We start from the raw sequence: 23,155 nt of genomic DNA, 5'->3' as shown, positions 1-23,155 counted from the left end.
CATTCCAGGACCCGTACATTGATAAGCTACACTACAGCAGCCTACGAACCAAGGTATGGGACTGAGAGAGAATGACACAGCAGAGACTGACATGGGACCGAGGAGAAAGGACTCAAAGCTACTTTCTTGGACTTCGTGAGGAGAAAAACTGCAACAAACAGCTGGAGCTTGGTGAGGGGGGAGTGTTTGGGTCCCCGAACACTCCCACGAGAGATAGACTGCGTTACATACCAGCCTTGAAAGGCTCTTCCCAAACTAAAGTTAAAGGGAGGGGCTTAAAAGGACTGATAGAAATGTAATATATATATATATAGTTGCCTTTAGTTTGTATAGTATTTATTTGTGTAAATAAATGTATATACTTCCCCTTCCCCCTATAGAAGCCTCTGGCCTGAAAGTTTCTCTCTGGTGTTGGGATAAATTGTGGGAAGGGGTGGAGGGAAGCCTGGAAATTGGATTTTGGATTTCTAATGTGGCTCAAATTGCCACAACCCTATGACACAGTGGGGCACTCTTGGTCAAATTACAGAAGGCTTCTGTAATCAAATATAATACGATCTACTGTTCCAGCAGAGATATCTTGGAACGCTGAAAAACATGCAAACACACAGGACAGACAAGAGCAAGATATCCTTAAACACTGAATTGCATTTCTGAGGTAACTGCAGTCATTTGTTCTTCTTGCCATGATGCAACTGCCCAATTGCTTCACATTGATTTTGGACACTGAACATGAATGGGACTTCCTATTGGCCATTCACTTCAGTAAGTATTTATTGAAAAATTCTTCATCGTTTACCTCCTTGGTCTCCCCTAGAGCAATTGGTGATCCTAGAATTATGGCCTCATCAGTAGCAGGAGACGTCATCCATCCACACCTGTTACACGATGGCTGCCCAGGGACATCATTGTCATACTGCCCCACACTTAACTTTCTCATCCTTTTCCCTGTTGCACCATCATCTCGCATACCTGTTGCTGAAAATAAATAGGTAAGCTGATTAAGAAACTCTTTTTTTTTCCAGTTAGAGATGTTAAAACAAATTTTAATATTGTGCCTGTAGTGATTCTATTCAAGAATGTTCATGAAATAACTGTTTTACAAAAACCACATAAGTGGGGAAAAATATCGGTTGTAGTTAGCCTTGCTGACACCAGCTTGAACATATTCACAGTGCCCTTGATTCTAGAGGAGTCAGTCAATCAGCACGTTTCCGCTGACGCTCATTTTTGAAGCTGCATCCCCAGTGCCATTGGTAGAGGTTGCCAGCAGGGGCCGCCTCAGGATCTCCAATGGGAAACCTCTCTTGCCACTCCTGACGCACAGCGCTTCTGGGCAGAAAAGCTATTGCTTCGGTCCAGGACTGCGTTCTCCCCAACCGCCCCTCCTCACCCCCCACCCCCACCCCACCGCCCCAGTTTCTTTTTAGCTAAAACAGACCCTGGCCCTTATAAAGTCAGCTCATTGTACACCCTTTGTGACTCACATGACAATCACACAATCACAAAAATTAGGTGTTAGATACACGTAGAAGCTGTAACTCTTCTGAGGAACAGCACAGAAGAGTAAGTTGAACCAGCAGAACAAACCAGGATATTCAAGGGCATAAAGCAGTATTTGTTTCCACAGTTGCTATTAAGAGCATGTCATTAGATACAGGGTTATGATTAGCAGTACTTTATATTTGGTCATCCCCACCAAACAGCAGGCACTTCCAGAACGTTCCTGCACCAACTGCCTATTCTGCCCTTCTTTGTAACAGTAAGGATCCCACAACAGTCCTTACTGTGTAGTCACAGGACAGTACAAAAATAACCATACGCATAGCTACTATTCAGATACTCCTCTGAGACCTTTTATTGTCTGTACATGCAAAAAGCTCTTTGAGAATTAGCTGTTTCTCTTAAAAGAGCTGAAGAGTTCTAAAAGAACTTACTTTAATTGCTTGGTGTCATTTAAACCCTTACAATCATTTTCAACTGTAAGTATGTGTTGATGAAGCACATCTCCTACACACCCTGATCGTGGCACCATAACAGTAGGAGTCCAAAGTGTGCCCTTCATCTAAACCAGCGGGAGGGCTGCACTGGACTTTGGTAGAGAAAGACAACAGCATACACCTTACACACACATCCATTCCGTACAGAAGCCAAGGTAGAAAGTCTAGCATGCAGCATAAGTATTTGTATTATAGACATTTTACCTTGATTACACAGCACAATTATAGAGCAACTATGCACAAATATGCTTTGGTATAGAAGAACAGTTTTTATTCAAGATTGAAACAGAGAGATTTCAGATTAAAACCTATGGTACTTAAATGATTCTGCATTGACATACATATGTATCAAATTAAGTAACTTGCTGGCAAGTAGTGGCTTATCCTAAAATTATTAATAAATCTCTTGCAAAACTACTGGATTAGACGCTTCCAAAAAAATCCAGCTCTGCTAGCATCAAAGCCAGTATGATAGTAACTACTTAAATAACCAACTAACTAACTAACTAAATTAAACCCTGTCAGTCACTTTTGAAAATTCCAGCAATAGGGTTAAATTTCAGGGTCCAAATTTAGCTAGTTATTTATTTTATTGAGTCAACATTTACACACCTAGCACATTTTGGAAAATACATAGCTGAGATTCAGTTTTTATGGTGCAACTTTGAAAACTAAAATACTTTTTAAGCATCCATATTGTAATCTCTATTTAACTCTTTTTCCCTTGACTTGAAACTTTGTGTGATCTTTCATGTATGGAAAGAGTATCTTCTGAAGACACTGTGAGCAAACTAAATGCATGGCTCAAGATCTTCTAAGCCAGAAAGGGACATGAAATATCAAATACCTTCCAAACCTCTTAAATGATGCTAAAAAGTCATGATGATTTTTACCAAAATTGAAGACACTTAGGAATATAGACTGAGTTCATACTACTCCAGAATTTATCAACTTTTTGTATTGAATTTCTTTTTTTTATTTGTAAGTTCATAAAGAAAAATGAGTGTGAATCACTGTGCAGAATCTCAGACCATCTGAGACCAGACACTCCCAGTCCCACTGCTCCTCCACAGGAGGCAATGGGAGGCAGGAACAGCAGAGAAGAGCTTTCACTCAATTTGTAACCAAGTTAATGAGGTACAGACAGTTTATTTTGGAATACACCTCTCTTAGTTAACACAGCCTCATAGAATACTTTATGAGAGAGAATGTTTACCTTTTGAATAGGTCAAAACAGACCCTAAAATTAAATGCAAATTTTGCTTGTCACACTAATGAAAGGACTTCATCATCAATGATATTGATACACTCATGTCATTAGTATTCATACACTCATGAAGCTTGTAATTTCTACAAAGTTAATGCAGTCCCCAGAAATCTGGCTACAAACAGGTATCTCAGAGAAAATGGATATTTTCCTTAAACAGACTGGAAGTGCACAATATATCAAATTCCCAGCAGATGCTCGACAATAGAGGGGAGAAGTTGAGCTGATATATTACAATAAAGCTTAAAGCAACTAAATCTAAGAGATTAAAATTAAGTAAGGGAGTGAGCAAAAAAATACTTTTACTTAGTTTATTAGTTTCAAAAATGTACTTCAGAGTAGCCTCATTTAATGTACCAGAGTTACCAATTTAAAAGGCATCTTTTATAGTGTAAAGTGTCAGGAACCAAGACTTCCTAGAAGCTACATCATTCGTTTTTGTTCTTATAATTTAGCTTAAATTTTTGGCAGAGCTTCATAAATATCCCAGGAGCACATATTTACTTCTTTTCTTGAATGCATGTGAACTGCAAAAGTAATCTTGTTTTTCCTGAAGAACAAATTATAACATTTCAAAAGACTGGCATCGGAACAACACTGGCCATTTCTCTTGTCAAATGGTTATCACTATGCTGATGCTACAGCTAACAGAAGCATGGCCAGTGGTTAAAGGTTAATTGTTGTTTGCTTTCTTTAGCTGCTTAGCTTTCCTGGACTACTGTTGAGATGTATTTATAGCTATTAGAAAGAAAACAACACTAAGCTTAAAGTCTTGTCTATGGTGGCATGCCAATAACAGTACTCTATCTCATATACTAGCAGTTGTCCCAGCTAAACTGCAAAACAAATTACATTACCTCTTGATGTTTTATACATGCTTGTATTTACCAAGTACATTAAAAAGGTCCACATTTACTTTCAGTTACCACAAAAACTACCAAGATGATGCCTACATGTTTTCACTTGATTCACAGGGCTTGTGGGCTAGCCTCAAAACCAGCTTTATGTGAGAGCAGAGCAAGCACAGAATACGTGGTAGAACTCTCTGTGAAGAACTTTTCTTGTGGAGGTATAAAAAGAAACTGGGCTGATAGCCCTTCTACCCATCATGGAAGTCCTAATCATTTGTAAAACAGAACTATCAGTCTTTTCCAAAGCCCAGCATGGTGCATTGAAGGCATTCCCTTAACTTCTATACTAGGAGTGTGTATCGCAGTTAACTGTGCAAATTAAAGTCAAACTGGAGCAGATAATTACAAAACAAAGTTCAAAAGAAACATAAAAGTTTCAGCATCTTGTTCTTTACCCCTCTATAAGAGGCTCTAAATCACATTAGGATGTTGTGCATGAAGCAGTTTTAATGATCTGAATACTACAGGCCACTCAACTACCCTTCTATACCTCTGCATTGTTCTTCTTGATGAGGAAGTTCTTTGCTTTTTAAACAAAGCGATATATTACAGAAAAGACTTTTAAAACTCTATCAATAAACTCATTCAAACTGCTTGGGGCAGGGGTGTGTGTCACCCCTCAGCCTCCTTCTCTCTGAACTAGACAAACCCAGCATCCTCAGCCACTCCTTGCAGGACATCCCTTCCAGCCACCTCCCCAGCTTTGGTGCCATTCAAGCACCTTCACATCCTTGTTAAATGGTAAGGCCCAGAACTGCACACAGTACTCAAGATGAGGCCACATCAACACTAAATACACCTTATAAAGCAGGTTTATTATTAGACAATGCCAGACAGTATCAAATCACCAAGAATCAATTTCAAACTGAAGTCATTAAATTTAAATTTTTCACATTTAAATGTAAGACCAAATACGTTTTCATTTACAATATTGCTTAGAAATTAGCAAATATTTACATCATCTTCAGTGTTTAAAGGAAATGTGTTAGATTGCTAAATTTTATTCACAATTTTATAAATAAATGAGTGATCAAAGGTGATGTTTTGTTTTTTTCAATCAAAAGTGCTATCAAACTTTGAACCTAATACTATTAACTGAAATTTCACATTGTCCTCAACAGGTACTTAAAATCTGGAAAGCAAGAATTGATGCCATCAAAAGGAAAGAAACTGATTCTTTAGTTTTTACAAGACACTTATATTAAAAATTTACTGCAGAAATTATCCAATTGATTGCAAACATGGTGAATTGTTACAGCATTAAAATATAAATGTCTGAACTCATAAAACTGATTTTTTAACCCCTTCAATCATCAAGGCTTAAGTAACAGTAAGGTAATTTTCTCTGGATAGAGCTTAAGCAGTGTTAACTATTATTTCACAGACAGCTTCTCGCTTACTTAATTTCATTTATTCCCCAGCAGGATTTTTGGAATATGCAATTCATTTTAACACTTTCCCTTTCACAAGAGACAAAAGGAAACATCTATACATTCAAGAAAATCTGCCAAACTTCTGGAGGTTTTAGAAAATTACGTACTGCTTCATGAAACAAAAGGAAAATTTACTAGGATGTATGTTTAATCAATAACTAATTAATACAACTTAACACAACAGACTCTACAAACAGACAAGTTAGAAGTCGTTGCTGTGTACAATAATGTCACACACAGAAGGGCACAGAGAGGAACAGACAAAGCACTTGCACTTCAAGCAAGCTTCTTACCACAGCTCCAGCTGGTGTGAAAAGTTAGCATGACATGAGAGGCTCTACCAATTCAACCCACAGATCAATAAAATGCAGGGTTCTCTTGAGAAAGGTACAGTGAAAACTCCCATAAGGCTGTTTTTCCAGTGCCCCTTTCACAGACCTCAGCAGCAGTCACGAAGGCTGAAATAACACTCTGTGGAGAATTATGTTAGCATTGCAGAAATTCCAGATGCCTTTACAGCATTTTAAAAAAGACCTATGAATTACTGTGAAACAAAGGGATTCAATCCAACATAAGGCTTAAGAATTCATCAAGGGGAAAAAAAGGTCCAGAAGTTAACTTCTAACAGAGGAGCATTTAGGGACTATCCCACATACTAAAAAATGTTACTAACAACAACTATCCAAATCAAAAGTGATTTTCTTCTCTGGCACCATTTATCTGCTGCAAAGTTTAAGATTTTTGAAGACCTGTAATGATCAAGCTTTCAAGACAGCTTTAGGTTTAAACCATATCAAATCTATTTTAGGAACTTAGAATCAGCTTTACAACCACACTTAAAAGAAAAATACCATCCTCAAAGACAGCAAGACAAAACTCAAGCTACACACTGCTGTGGTGGAAAAAGGATAAGCAAATATATACCCAGTTGAAACAAAATCACAGAATCACAGAATATTGAGTTGGAAGAGACCCATAAGGATCATCGAGTCCAACTCTTAAGTGAATGGCCCTTACGGGGATCAAACCCACAACCTTGGTGGATTTCTGATGCAAGTACTAAAGCAGTATCTTGATATACTCAAATTTTCAGATTCACAGATCTACAGAAACACTGTTTCAAAGGGATTAATTAGAAAAAAAGCCAACTAAGCTGTGTCTGTGATATCTTCAGTGCATTAATCTTTCTAAAATGTAGTACAAAGTGATATTTAGCAATTTATCATTGCCACATTTAGCAATGATTTACAAGCAAACTATTCTTTTTACCCATATCTAGAGCAGCTAGTAGACTAGGAGTGTAGACTCCTTATAATCCATTAGTCTAACAAGCGAATGAAAAGGTCTAAACTCTACCCCAAATCCAAGCAGACCATCAAACCTGTCCATGTAGGGCAGAGAGCAGTTTTGCAGGTCTGGACACTTCAGTTTCTTAGCCCTTTTACACTACACCGAGGATAGGCAGCAAGCCTGTTCCAAAATCCAAAATGGTATTTCCAAACCATTAGAGCGAGTTCATAATGATGCTACACACAGGCTCACATCCTGAAAATTACAGGATGGAAAAAAAATTTGTGGAGTTAAGTACATGACACAAATTAAAAATTACAGTGCTGCTAAATGTAACTAAAATTCAGTTTTTAGCTGTAGGTTAAAAATTAATTTAACTATTTGTTTTAGTTTAGTTTTAAAATTTAGATTAGTTAAAACTCCAGTTTTAACTTAAAAAATCAATTTTTACTTTTAATTTAGCTAAAATATCAGTTCAAATTTACTGTTAACCACTGTAAAATTACCTCCCAAGTCAGACACCAAAATTTTCCTGTGCAATGAAAACTACAACAGTTTTTGTAGTGTATTGTACATACAAATAAGGCAGGTGAAGATTTGGACAAGCTTTATTCTTCTCTCACATCACGACTTACTTCAGATAGACTGAGTCTGCTCTCCCACAGAATAGCAAAGTGAATGGGAACATCTGGAGCAGTTCAATGCTTTTAAAAATTATTATTTAATAAAGTATGCAAAAAGGATTTCTTCCCCTCTCCTTTGTCTGTAGATGCACTGTAGTATGATTTATGATACTGTACTTTGGACCATCTCCAAATATTTATTTTTAATAGAGGAAAGATCTCTGAAGATATTCCAGACATCTGTAATCAGATGCTTAGCCACCTTATTTTTATTTTTTTAATGCTTTGTTTAATGCACAATTCTTTACTGAGTTGATAAGCTATATAAACTCCACGCAAAATGTAAGGCTGTATGAATTGTGTATCTGTGTTGTCCCTACAATATTAGGTGACCTAGACATGTTTTAAGATAATAATTTCAAACACAATAACTTATGCAGGAAGAAGAATTAGAATGAGCTGAAAGCAACATATACTTCAATCTTATGGAAAATACAGTCCCTCCCTTCCTCATGCTGGCCAATTCAGACAGAAATGCATCTCTCGGTCACAGAAATTGAAACAGGCTGCCTCAAATCTTGAATGACTGTGTTCTCCTGCATTCTCCTTTAGCTTGATCACATAATTCCTCAACTGCATCTAACATTTTTCTAAAGATGCAAATTGTTACATTTTAACAGTGACAAGGTGAGACATGGGTGACAGTAATGGTAGGTTTTAATGAAAATGGATAAAAACCTTTCTGTTTTCTAAATTTATTAAGATTCTTGCTTTTACAGTTTTCTAGGTAGAAGTAAAACATTGGTTTAGCTTTCCTTCACTACCTAATAAGCACAAACCTTGCGGTAAAAGATGGCTGGTTTGAGAAAGTAAGTCTTACAAACATCTTTAACAGTAGACTGAGTCATGTGTTATTAGGCATGAAAGAATATACAGAGAGTGAAATAAAGGGGGAACATAAGGCTGCAGATAAAAGCTTATGTACACACATCAAAATTTCTCCATGCTACAAACTTCCTGTCATTTAAAATTAAACACTATTGCAGCACTGTGTTATTAGTAAACAGCAACTCCCCTGACTACCAGAAACTCACCTCCGCATAACTCAGCTCACATAAAAGATAAAAATTGGAAAAATCTTAACATACAGTGCAATGATTCACACGTACCACTGAAGGAAAAAAGCAGTCACCAGCCACTGTTTTACATGGTTCATAAAGATACCTCCTAGGAAAAGAAATTCAACAATCACTGTCTGCTTCTTCCTATTTTCAAAAACACTGACCAGTTAACCCAAGACATCATTTTAGACAGAACCCAGAACTCTGCTGCATGAGCAGTCAGTAGTTTGTGCCATGTTGGCCTATGCTAAGGGAATATGTGTATAAAAACATCTAAGAAGCAGCATGAAAGGAGAGGTAGCTGCCTATCTGTCAATCAGTGCAGAATCATATGAGCGGAGGCAAGGATGCACTATAATGTACATCCCAGCTGACACACACACAGTTCATTCTTAAGCTTATTCTTCCAGCTTTGTGGGGCACTGGAAACATGCACATGCCTTTTAAGGCATACATCTTCTGCATGTTCATGCAGGAGACCAGATAACTCCACCATCCTCTTGGAATTCAGCCTCAAATTAGGCACATGCATATCACGCATCCTGTCAATCCCATTCACCTCCAGCACTGTTCGCTCCCACTCATTCAGAATATCTCATTTGTCCATTCAACCTCACTCAGACCATTCAGTCCTGATTTGCCAACTCCCTCCATCACAGGCAAATTCATTCTCTTAATATACTTGTTAGGTCAAGGACTGTTTAAGTCACAGGGTATAGAGCTTCCCCTAAAACCTGACTGCGTAAGATCAACCATTGTGAGCAACTGCTGTTTTGACTATGCTTTATTCATGGCTATTTCTTCATCTCCATAGCAGCCAGCATTTCTTTGTGCTATCAGTTACAGCTCCTGTGCCACAGTAGTTTAAATAGCTAATTAACTGCCTTGGAGATTCTCCTGCTTATCTTAACTCTATAAAATTCTATGAGGCTACTCCAAGGTAAGATAAACCACATCCAACACATTCAGGATTATGGCCACTCCTCCCAGCTTTACGTCATCAGCAAACTTGCTGAGGAGGCACTCTACCCCTTCATCCAAGTCATCAGTAAATTAAACAAGACTAGACTCAGTACTTGATCCCTGAGCTACAGGCATCCAACTAGACTGTGCCAATGATCACAACCTTCTGAGACCTGACTTGCAGACAGTTCTCAATCCAGTGACTCAGATCAATGGTGTATCAAGGAAAAAACACTCCAGTGTTCCTAATTCTTAACATTCTTTCAGTTAAATTGCTTTTTCCCTTTGTTGCTTTGTGCACACCGTGCACAAATGATTCTGTTATATATCAGTGGGGCAAGTCCAGATACATAAATAAATACATTCTACAGCATTTGGAAAATCAGTGTGTGCTGGTGAACTCCCAGTCTCAAGCAGAGGTGACAGCACGCCACATATGTGTTGTTTTACCTTTGGAACCATGAGCAGGTTTAAAATCAAACTCTTGCTAGTCTGAACTGAATGTTACTTGCAGAAGTCAGAAATAGAACATTTTAGCACTTGACATAAAGACAAACTTAAAAAAATTATTATTATTGTGCTAAAACTACACAAAGTAATTAATTTTTTTTAAAATATTGTTTAAGGGTTGTTCTTATGTTGCTTCCTGACTACTAATTCTCTAAAACAAATCCTCTTCCAGAACATGCCCCAAGGACACTGGTCTTTATTTACTTGATTTTAAAAATGGAGGTGACTCCTACTTCCTCTGGGAGATGACCAGAATTTTTGAGAAAAATTCAAATATCTCTTTTTAGCTTCATATATTTAAACACAGAACTGTAAAAGGTGGCTTATTCTGAGCGACCTTTTTATCCCCTTCACTAGATTTACTGTATATAAGGAGAAGAGTTCTCTCCTGCTGAAAAAAATCTCAATTTGTCCATCAGCTAATAATTTGAAAAGATTCAAGAGAATTACAAACTAATTAATGTCACAAAATGGATATCATTTATTAAAAATAAGCAGTGAAGCATCTCACATATATGCATCATGGATTTCTGGACTTCTTTAGTCCTCAGTTACCCTCCTAAACAGAAAATTGTGATTTCTCCTTCTCTACAAGCATCCCATCCTTAATCACGTAAGGCCTGCACATTAAAAGAAACCACACAGTAGTTAGGCACATTCATCATTGATTGGTTTAGCATATCCTACAGGGCTTGAGCTGAAGCAGCTCATTTGTGTTCAATGAGGCCACTGGCACATCTTCTGTCATGTCAGCTCCTCAAATCATGGAGACACAAGCTATTCTTTCATTGCACCATGACTGGAGACAGGAAGAGGGAGAAGAGGAAGATGGAAGGGGAGGAGGGAAGGTAAGGGGATATGTCCTGCCAGAGGAATTAGACCACATAGGCTCTTCAAACATGACAGTAAGACCAGCAAGAGCTTGTTTGTCATAAATTTTAGCTACACCATTAACAACAGGTTTCAGTGAACTTAGCCAGAGGCAGACTAACTACTCATCCTTTTGCAAAGCTGCTAGTTCTAGTAGCATTACTTAGGCAATATATTCAGCAAGTGTTGCATGTTTAATTCCACCAACTGATTTCTACAGTCATTTCAGAACCAGAGATAACAAGCAAGCACTGGGGCGTGTGAATTTTTAAACAGAAAAAGGTTTCAGAAAGAGCATGTTTTAAAATACTTTACTGGAAAATATTACATTATTTATAGAAATATTGCATAAAAAATTTAATGCCAGCAGCATTGCACTAAACTTGAACATAAAGTTGTTGGAGCTTTTTCTCCTACTTTAAATGGAAATAATGAAAAAAAAAAACTATAGATGCCTTCGAAAAATGTCTCAATGTACAAATTCTGCTTCCTTAAACTTACAGCAGCAAAAAATCCCAACTGATGATCCATAACAGATAAGAACTTGCTGACCAGTATTTTTTTCAAGCAAAAAACCAAGTACTCACAAAACTCACTTATCTTACATCAATTTGATTCCATAATATCTTGGATTGTTACGTAAAGAGGATATCAGAAATAATCCCTTGATAATCATCCTCAAAGTTTTAAGTCATGACCCGAGGGTCCTGCTGTACCATATCATGAACACACAGGTGCTAGAAAAAGCATTATGTTCAGAAAGTATTACAGCTTACCATGCCGGGAGTGATTCCTGTTTGTGACCTCTAATTTGCCATGGCCTACAGGACTAATCTCAAGATCTTCCACATTTACATCAAGGCTGGCAAAGCCATTTACTTGATTTTCGTCGCTGGTGACAGTGTTAATGCGGGTTGGGATAGGTTCAAAGGTAGGGTCTAACTCCAAGATCAGCCTGTTCAGTTGTTCAATGGACTGATCAATATCCAAAGTTGGAGAAGCTGGCAAGTCCCCAGCATTCTGTCCTAGATTCAGGCCATTTGTGTTCCTTTGAGGCACTGGCCTTGACTTAAAACTCTCAGCACTTGCATGTTCCTCAGTTTCTGCAGCACCCAGCATACTTCCTAGTCCTCTCTGCACAGCATCTCTGCTGCTGGAGCCACGTGTTGGCGTGTCTGGGACTCGAGATTGGCTCTGGACATTGCCCAAATTCTCCACAGCATTATGAATGCCAACCCTAATTTCATTCTCTGGGGCAAAACCATATTGGTGAGCAGTGACTATCTGCTGCTGGCGCACCCAGGTCTGAGTAGAGTAGTTACTAGGGCCATAGGCTTGAGGACGGGCTGAGGCAGAAGGATTCCGTTGCAATTGCTGAGTTGACTTTGGCTCAGTTCTTGAAAATCTCTCATAGAGGAGATCCACACCAATTCCCAGGTCTGCAGCAAAAGCATTGTGATGCTCTTCCCCTGCATTACTTCCAAAGCCATCTGAAAGCAGTGAGTTCTGACTGCTCTTGTGACAACTAAAGTTCCCTAGGTGGGTGGAGTGCTGCCCTTCTGAGGAAGACAAAGTTCCAATGCTGTCCACACTGTGAAGGTCATGATTAGGCATTTCGTCATCCAGAATATCAGTCTCCCTGTCCTTCACTTTGGTGACTCCATTCATGTGAACTTGAGCTGGCACTGTGTGGTGAGTCCCACTGTACTTGCTTTGAGCATCAGTCATATCCTTAGTGGTGTTCACAGAATCCTCCAGACCAAAGCCATTAAGGAGCTGGTCCAGTTCTGCCTTCTCTTGTGGGCTCAGACCACATTTGACTCCTGGCATACGGTGTTCCTCAGTCTTGTCTGTCCTGATGGAAGCTGTGGAGTGTCCTGAATCACTACCAACAGACAGGGTATGATCACTGTGATCAGGACTGCCAGTCACAGGAGCACCCTGAGCAACACCAGGGATGTTGCTGTCTGAAGAGCTCTTCTTTCTCACTTTTGCATAGAGACTGCCATCAATGGGACCTTGGGTATGCAGCACTGTGGAGAGATAAGTGAAAAGAAAGGGAGACATAAGGAGAAGGCATGATATAAGGATTTTGACTGGTGTCATACCACATGAAGTATTGCTAACACTAATGGTATTGTTTACTCTACAACTACAGCAAACCACCAATGGCATTATCTTCTTTCATTTTACATTTCAATTTATAACAGTTTTCTAGATTAAAATACAACATGCCATTTATAGATCAAGATCAAATATAATTCACTCTTTTTATGCTGTTTTGAATGCATATTTATAGCTCCACAAACTCTTCATATTAGTTTGAAGAATCACACTATTACAGCACTAGAAATTTGAGTGGTAGCTACTATGCATTCCATTCAGAGCAAGAACGGTACGAACCTATCAGCAATACTTGCCTTCAATATACATATTATACTAGTTCATGCTATTTGACAATCTAACTACACTATGAAGAATCATTTTCTCCCTTTCTTGGTGGTGCAAGGACAAAACAAGCTTTCAATCAGAGTTGCAGTCCTCTTCACAAAGGACACACAAGTAAATATTAGAGTATGAAATTTCCACACATGTGGAGGACCTAGTATGCGTTTCATGGTTTTGTTTCAAAAAAGGACTAATGAACTCAAGTAGATGGCTTCACTGAAGCAATTATATTGACTTTGATCCCAGAACTGTTACTGGTATCTGTAAACCCTGCTGCTTCTTGCTATCTCAAGACATGCATCCTGTATTTTTATTCTGATCTACTGATTTTCTTTCATGCTGCAGCCTGGTCAATAACCAACAAAAAAATGAATATAAAACATGCAGCAGAAAGTCAAGAGAATCAAAGTTAAAGATTCAAATCTCAGCCTCAGAATTGTCTCCTACATACATGTTTTATCACACATGCAATATTTTAGATATTATGCTTTATTGCAAATAGAAATCATATAAAATATATACTCAACAATAACAGACTTTTTCATGCTGTGATTTCTCATAAACTGTGACTTCTAGGACAATGAAGCACACTTGCCACTTCATGTGGAAGTACTGAGTAACTATTAGGTGATGCTTTTCTGTTTGCTTAGTTTTGAGTTTAAAAACTAGAAAAGAAACCAATAAAAAACCTGCTTTGTTTGGAGTAGTTGAATATTCTGACACAACATAGACTTGAAGAGGTTACAGTTCTGAACTGGAACACAGTTAAGTAAATACCGAACTTGTATACTTGAACTATTGCAAAGTCTTCCTGTCTGACTTTTCTCCTACGCACAGTGCTGTAAACCCTTCAGACATGCTAGTCAGTCTCAAATACTTTACACCAGATCAAACATTCTAGCATGCACATTTAGTTCTCCTTGCAGAAATGTTAAGTACAAAAAACCTGTCAAATTCTTAAGTACGGCTATGGAAGCAATGGAAAACCCTTGTGTATGTCCCTCTGTTAGCCTTCCCTGTACCATCACACAGTACCATCCAAGCATAGTAACAGCAGTACAAATAAGACGGACAGACGCCTGTGGACTACTGACCTGAGTGTCTTCCACATGGTGCACTCTGTAAGATTCAGAGAAAACCCTGTCCAGTACTTCAACCCCTTCCAGTACTTCAACCCTAATACAAAATTATCAAATTTATTCTGCATGTTGCCTGGAACGCTAAGCAACCACAAACTATTTGGGGGTCTTCCGACTGCGAACTGTACAGCTTCCATTCTGAAGAAGAGATGCGAGTTCATCTTATTAAAAACTCATTTAGGAAAAAAAAAAAAGAGCAAAAACCACAAACAGAAAATGGAATACAAAGAAACCTACAGCCACATAATTGAATTATAAATATCAAGAATTATTCATCCCCCCTCTTAATGTTTCCACTTAAAACAAAGAAAGCTTTTTTTAGAAAGCTGGGTTTTTTTCTCTTCAATCTGTATAGTAATGTTACACACAAACTGGAAAATGTACAAAAATAATTCTCAATTTATTTTTAATGGTGTTAAGAATTAGCCCCATTGTGTATAAATATGAACACAGCTTTCAGAGGATAGGGGCTTAGTTGCTTATGATCATTGTTTGCTATTTACCTATGAAGTATGCAAATTAAAGCAGGTGCTTCTTTCCATTAGATTTCAGATTGGATACAACAACTTTACAATATTCATGACTTTGTTGGGATTTTGCTTTTTTCAAATTCTGACTATTTTGCATTTTTTAGAGACTGTTCTTCATACTGCATTTATGTGTTAGTACAAAGTTTAGCCTTAAACTACTTCAAGTATTCTGAGATATCTTTGAAGTAAGTTTAAAAGTATCTTTTTCTGATAAATGTCGAAGTTAAATAGCTGGTTTTGAACTCTCAAATTATCCCATTTCTAAGACATTTAATTAATTACCACTCAAATCCATGTTTTAATCTGAGCTATAGTTTGTAGTGAACACTGAGATTCTAAAAAGTTTCATGCTTGTCTGAATGGTTAGCATTACCTGTTCAGTGTCAAGGAAGGAAGTGGGAATGCTTTGGGCCAGTAAATCAGATGAAAGGAAGAAAAACTCAGCTAGAGGAATTTCCCCCTCCCCTAACCTGTCATGTAGATGAATGAAAATATCTTTTTTGCAAACAGTTTTCCAAAATTACTTAAAAGCATAGATGTCTACTACACTGAAAAATGACACTGTACCCCTTAGAAGTCTGATTGATAAAGAGATACTGGTGGGAACAAGAGTCTTTCTGGGACTTCTCATAGGGTTTTGCTCAGAACGGTCCCCCCCCAAAAAACTGCTCAGAACAGAGGCAGCAAACGTAAGAGACTGAAAGGTTCATGGCCAGGAGAGAAAAGCTTACATACATGAGTCTGCATATGTTCATGAGTCTGTATATGGAAACAACTGGTCTGGAGCTTCAGCAGTAACCATGTTTTTGTTACAATATGGTAATTGTTAAAAATAAAATCTCTGAAATTGGAAATTTTTCTAAAATTACTAGAGCCACTTTATATAAGCAACTGACAACTGTGAGTTGTCTGGGTTTCCCAATTATTACATATGCAAATGAATCACACAAACCTGTCAGAACTGAACACCATGGTTGAAGGGATTATGTCAGCACAATAACATCTCTGTGAAATATTTTGTCACCATAAAAGTGGAAATTAGGTTTTGTGGCATTCAGTGTCTCACCCTACTACCTCAAGATTGCTAGTATGCAGAATACCGGATTAAAATGCCTGAACATCTGTGAACATGAGTACTATCTTACTCAGTGTCAGCCTAAAACTGTTCTTAACCAAGAAAACAACCACTTATTAAGAACAACGTCACAATGAAATAAACCAACAGCTTATATTTTATGCATGCTGCATTATCTGATAAATGTAGATTATTTAAATTGGAAGGAAATGCACATACATGAGAGGAGATCCAAGAACTCAACATGACTAAATGCGCAAGCAGTTTACCAGGATTCCCAGTCCTGCATGAACCATTTAAAGTGAACATTCAGCTATATAAAAAAGAAATTTAAGCTGCATAAGAAAAATGTAATTGGTAAAGTGTGGGAACCAGATGTCTTACTTAAGTATCCATATCTGAAATTCTGGTCCATTGCCAAGTTTCAAAAATCCCTAAGGCAATTTCTTAAAGCAGTGGCTTCCCAAACAGAGGTCTCACTGGTCACAAGTAGGATGGTGAGCCTGGCAGACACTACTTTTGATATTTATGCTAGAGCTCAAGGAGTCATATTATGTTATACGTCTACAAGTGAAGTGAGAAACAGAAAAGTTTGGGACCTGCTGATTTTTGGCTCTGAATTGAAATACCAATGCAATACTGTTAGATGTCGCAAGGAAATACCTGTGATTGTAGATCAAAACAATTTACTTATAACTAGATATTTTGCTCTACTAGACAACTGCCTTTTTAGGAACAAAAAAATTAATACTCTGCATTATAAACAGATGAGAAAGAATGAGATTTGCAGCTTTTCCTAGTTAGGACAGCTGAGACCAGTTCATCACTCTATGGGTGTAACCCAAAACTCTGTATTCTATAGCCTTCCATGCCATTTCTCAGAAATTGTCAGCAGTAGAGGCCTGCGAGATAGGAAGATGTTCCTGTCCTCACACCCTTTTATGGAATTCCCCGCTCCGAGGGAAGGACTGAGCATTCCTGCCTGAACTGGAGAATATATAAACTTGGAGTTTTGGAACCTTTTTACCACTCGTGGGATCCAGAGGAAGACTGCAGCTCACCGCTCTCAACCAGACTGAAACCACCACCCTCAACGGGACTGCAATCACCACTTTTGACCAGACTGCAACAGCACTCTCACCAACAGGTTTTCCCCTCACTTTTTCCTTTGGACTCAGGGGGCCCAAAGAACACCACTCTGTTCATGCCCCAAGGTGCTGGGTTATATATTTGGGTTTTGTGGGTTAAAACCAATTGTTTGTCTGTATAATTGTACTTATTGTATTATTTTATTAAATTGTTATTCTGATTTATAATCTCTCTTTTGAGCTGAGTTCATTTCCCCTGCTGGTCTACCTTTAAACCAGCACAGCTAAACAAAAATCCAGCTGTTCTGATGAGTCTCTCAGCAGGGCTGTTCTCCATCTCTTCATCCCCCCCAGCCTGTACTGATATCAGGGGATGTCCCAAACCAGATCCAGCATCTTGCACTCGGTCTTATTAAATTTAAACTATACAAACTATATATGTATATACATATATATATATAAATCATATATATAAAAATTATATATATATAGTTTATTTTTTCATAAAACTAGGACAAATGAACCAATCAAATACTAGAAACCTCCAAAATACAAGGTTTTGAAGTTGTTCTTGTGTAACACCTTCTTTTCATATGCTACCTTTTTCTTAATCATAATTTTAGAATATGACTTCACTAGGACTTTTGGACCTCACTTTACCGTGGTCTTCATCCATATTTTTCAAAAAGAAGTGATAACCAACTTAATTGCAAAAGTTAATCTACGCATATATGTAGGAAAAATTTTTGAACAAAGAAAATGAGAAAATGTAATGGCAGTGCAACATTTTATTCTCTTCACCTTGCTAAGTGATGGTACCACAGAGCATTCAATACCTCATCTCCATGCACAACTCAATCCCTGCTCTCATTTTTTTTCCAAGGAAGCAACACACTGTAAAATGCAGGAGTAACACAGCTGTCAAAAACCAAGGAAAGTTCACAATGGAGACCTAAGAAATGCTGGAATTTAGTTAACCAAACCAAAGGGACCCACTTTCTTTCAACCTAACTGCTCTTCCCAGGAGCTGTTCGAACTCTCTGAACTGCCCAGGCTCAAGCCTCATTACACTCCCACACCAAGACTGAATTACACACACACCCTGCCCCCAACATCAGGGACTCCCTTACAAATGAAAACCTCAGAGCAAAAGGTATGTGTGTATTTTTATTCCTCTACCTAATACACAAAGAGCAATTTATTTAAAAATTAGGACCTGAAATACTAACACATACCAAATTTAGTGGCACCCTTCCAAGCCTGTGTTTTCCTGGCACTTCCCTCCTTAAAATAAATATACAAAGGCAAGCTTGTGAATTAAAAAGATTTCAGTCTTTCAGTATTTTGACTTGTCCCCACAGCTACCCCCTGTCCATTCACCACTTGGGAAAACACATACCAATGAAAGCCAGTTAGGTAAACTCATATACCACAAATTCAGCAAGAGCTGTTCTGATTCAGTCCACCTGAACAAAAACAGGATGGCTGCAAATACACAAACCTTTGCAAACTGTACCCTTGTTCATGTTGCAGCAGGAAACATTACAGAAAATCTGGATTATTTTTTTCAACCTCATAAATAAATATTTTTACCTTCAGGCAAACTGGACAAGTCCAGAGCTGCATTCCATCAAAGTTAAATCTTTTTCTGCACTTTCCTTTCCTTTCTCCCTCCCTAACAAAGACAGGCCTTCATTCCTTGTGAGCTCTTCCTGTATATTTCCTATATTTTCCATACAGAAATATGTGTGGTTTGTATTTCCAGCTCTCGAACCGCAACAAAGCTTCTTATCTCTTTACTAGGCACAATCAGGAACTTTCTGCAATAGTTAATCAGTAGCTCATTTAAATCAACTAATTTTCTCTAAGGAAAACTATGCCCAGAGGAAAGTCAAAGTTAGGGTAAAACCCCCTAGCTTTAAAAGGCCAGAAATGCCTCTACTCCCACTGTTTGAACTGCACCTGCTGTTCCTGCTCCTGGAGGTAAATGGTCTTGCTAAAGAAGCATGAGACTTGTATCAGCCAGAAAAAGCAAATGAAAATGTGAACACAAGGGGGGGACAATCAAGTTCAATGAAATCCGAACTACTGCAGCCAAGGAGAAATGGAAATGTGTTGGCTAAAAAGGTAATTCAGTCTACAAGCTATTTCCTTACAGTGGTTCTTTTCACAGACTGTTTCAAAATCCAAACGAAGCTATGTGAGTTTTTGGCATCTTTTTTCCTAAAACAAACAGCTGCTAGAAAAACTTGTTCTCCTGCACTGAACAATCAGCTAGTGCTCTCAAGCTCCCATACCCCAGCAGGCTTTGCCTTCTCTGTTTTTGGGATGACTCACCTCAAACTAGGGGGGAGTGAACTCTTTAGTTCCTCCTTTAATAACAGCTGTACCTCACCACACAGCAGCTCACAAAATTTTGCTCTAAACGTTATTCCAAATGTACGTGTGCATCACCACCAGACAGCTATGGCCCTGGACAACGCTCATTTTCTATTTCAGGGACTGTCAGCACTTGAATGACTTCTCAGTTGAATGACTTCTCAGTTGAACAATGGATAAAAGTGGCTCTTGTATCCTAAAAATAAATCTACCTGTTAATTGTTAATCTAAGAGTTAGAAGTTCAAACCTAAATGAGAAAGCATACACTTTTTGGTTGAAGTGTTTCTGTTCTTGCAAATCAGTAAATGGCTGCACGTGAAACAAGTCAGAACTCTGATAAAAGACATAAAGCACACAAAGTTGTGTTTTTCTCCCTGGGGCCTTTTGCTTAAATAGCACTGTCAGGTATTTGTAAGTTTCTCGCGTTCTGGACTTCTAAATAAACTTCTGAATTCTTTCCACTGCCTTGGCATTTCTGGGGATACCTGTGTATCTTACTTTATAGGTGTATTTCCCAAACATTCAAAAGGATCACATTTGTACTTTAATGGTTTTACAAGTACACTGGAGCAAGAAAATGTGCTTCACAAAGCACAAGCTTCTAGACCAGAGGCTGGCTGCTGTCCAGCCAATATGGAACAGAGGCAGAGCCAGCCAGCACAGACTCACCCTTAGAATACTACTGTAATATAACATCCCACTTTTGCCCACCTGGGATCAAAAGAAAATAATACCTGTGCCATGATCCAAAGTACAAAGAACGGACTGCTACATTTACTACTGCAACCCAATATACAGAAGCTATTTTGTCATTTTGATTCTACTTCTACAAACTTTTCTCAGTCATTTTAAGCAAAAACTTAACTTAAAGTACCTTGTGCTCGGATAACCAGCAAAAGAACAACAAAACATCACAGTAGAGAAACATTGCCACAAGTACAAAATACTAAGCAAAGTTTAAGGCATTTCAAAGTCACTGAACTACATGAAACTACTTCCCTTCATTCATATCAAAACTAAAGCCCATCTTCAGGAACACTTCATTAATTTGCAAGTGTATACTCCAAATGTTGAGGTTTACAATTCATGATTATTCTTCCTTACAGCTGGAACAGCACACACACGGTGAATTTTGTCTTTCTCTTACTATACTGCTAGGTTTTCAGCAAGAATTAGTTATGCTCATTAAGTGTAAAATTGTCGTAAGGCAAAAATTGTGTGAACAATTTTCTTTGCATTTCTGTGTGTTTCACCTTAGGATGGCTGGGTGCAGATAGTAAAAAATGCTGCGCCACTAATATGGCTGCAGGCCTTGTGCCAAGATGCCAAGGAGGAGTTTTGGCAGGTGAATAAAGTTTTCTCATCTCCTATGACCACCTGTTGTGGTCCAATTAGCAGTGGACAGCAGAGCATGTTTTCCTTATGTAACCAATGTAGTGTGTACAAGAAGCTAAGCGTCATGAGCACTATATAATCTGTCTTTTTCCTAATAAACCCGGCATTTGCCTGATCATATTGATCCTGGAGCAATCTGTCCATACCCTTCCATCGAAATAAAATAGTGGAAAAACACTGGTTGCTGAAAACTGTACAGGACTACAGTATAAAACAAAAAGGCTTAAAGGGGCCATCTAAAAGGTCAACATAGTTAATTTCCTCTTTCTGTAAAGTATGGAATGTGTAATTTCACAATATTGCCATTATTAATAAAATTGCTCCACCACGCTATGGCACCTTCAATAAATTGATCTTTAGGTGTTTCTAAACAGGTCCACATATCGAAAAGGGAAGTAAAGGCACAGATACATTTAGCAGAACTTTTTGATTTCCTAATTTGCTTGTTGAACTTAAAAAGTTTTGCATTGGAACTCAAGAGACTCATGAGTTATTTTCAAGTATTACAGCAATAGGAGAAGCAATATATAGTAAGCTTATATGATGATAATTATAGTATTTACTTTTCTCAAAAAAAAGTACTTGAAAATGATCTACACATGCTCAATACAAGCATATACTAACACAATAAGTTATGTGTATTTAGTGGAAAATTTATATTGTACCTAAATGACTTAGAAACAAATATTCTTCATACAAAGAATATTTTACATGTATTTACTGAAAGGGAGACACGGAATATCTTGACACCAGAAGCCTAAGATGAGCTTCAGAGATTTAGCAAGTCTCTCAGATGGGTAACAGATTAGGAAACATTCTTCAAGGTCCAGAATAAGATAAGAGAAACAATATCTAGCCTGTACTACTTGAGAAACAGGTAGCTCTTCAAAACTGAGACACTGAAGTATAAAGTTGTGGGACTCAGAAGGACTAGTCTTTTATGATGCTCTTTTCCGAAGTCAGGAAAAAAACCACCAGCACATATATTAAGTGGTTATGCAAGTACTAATACCACCTTGAAAATACATGCAAAGGGGAAAAAAACCCTCTCTGTGATTCACTAAAGAGAACCACTATTTGCAGAAGATGTTTGCTGCAGAAACCTTTCCATGAAAAGTTCTCAGTTCTTCAGTATCTGCTGTATATATTCAATGGCAGAAACTTAGCACATATGCTTAATTAACCTGTGTGCCATACTGAACAAAAGAGACAGTTACAGGATAATCCAAATAAATCCCAGCATGCCAAATTTGCTGGAAGAGCCCTCCTTCAAAACCAACGTGTGTCATAGAACCAAGCCTACCTGATCCACCTTCATAACAAGCCACCTTCATAACAAAAAACCACATTTTGCACAAGCTGTAAGCAGAAATTCATCAGGCCTTTCTAATCAACAGAACGTGTTTGCCAATAGGCAGAAAAGGGTGAACGTCACACCACAAAATCATTAGTCTTCTTATGAAGGGAGTAGTGCAGTGGTTAGCTGAAATCCTGAAGCAGGACCAAAAGGAAAGAGTCAATGGAAAGAAATCTAGCCAAAAAAGGCAAGGTACGTGATGTTGAAAGACCAGCTAAAGGGCAGAACAATACGATTACTTCAGGATTTACCAAAAAGAAGATTGCTATTGCTTCATGGTGGCCTAAAAAACCCCAAGAAAACTCCAACCAGTTTCATGCTGTCTGTTGTTTTGTAAGTCTTCCCAGAGATTTGTCATTCGACAATTATAACTAATTCGGCATCATAACTCACAAGTGCATTCATGCACATGCAATGATTTTATGACCTCTAACATCATGTGCAAATGGCACCATGACTGATTATGCCCTTCACATTTTCTTTGGTTACTGGACTCAACACTCATATATATATGATGCGCAAGGTAGTTCAGTGTATGCATGCTTTGGTGCAGACACAGAGACAGGACTTAAATGCTTCTCTTTCTGGTCTTAGGAAAGTCACAGAACAAACAAGCACCAAATCCTAATTTTCATTTTGGTTTATTTCTTCCAGTTACACTTTTAATCTCCAATGCTTTACTCCCAAGCAAGTCAGGTGTTAAAATATATCCAATAAAAAAATATACCCAATACCTACACCATCATGAAAGTTAT

At 38.0% G+C, this 23,155-nt stretch overlaps 1 protein-coding gene across 4 annotated transcripts in view; it reads right to left on the bottom strand.

Annotated features, from left to right (window-relative positions):
- TNS3 (tensin 3) overlaps positions 1-23,155 on the bottom strand; it is a 163,619-nt gene that overhangs the window by 51,247 nt on the left and 89,217 nt on the right. For all 4 annotated transcript variants that reach the window (XM_039388487.1, XM_039388488.1, XM_039388486.1 and 1 more), the window contains 2 exons: positions 11,765-13,021; positions 800-978 (listed from right to left, as the gene is read on the bottom strand). In XM_039388487.1, coding sequence (XP_039244421.1) covers positions 800-978; positions 11,765-13,021 — 1,436 coding nt within the window. The remainder of the gene's footprint in view (positions 1-799; positions 979-11,764; positions 13,022-23,155) is intronic.

The sequence above is a fragment of the Pipra filicauda genome, unplaced genomic scaffold (assembly GCF_003945595.2).
Source record: "Pipra filicauda isolate LSUMZ 115617 unplaced genomic scaffold, ASM394559v2 scaffold657_size180086_pilon, whole genome shotgun sequence".
NCBI lineage: Eukaryota > Metazoa > Chordata > Aves > Passeriformes > Pipridae > Pipra > Pipra filicauda.
The sequence above is the reverse complement of the archived record's forward strand: the minus strand, read 5'-3'. Positions and strand labels throughout refer to the sequence as shown.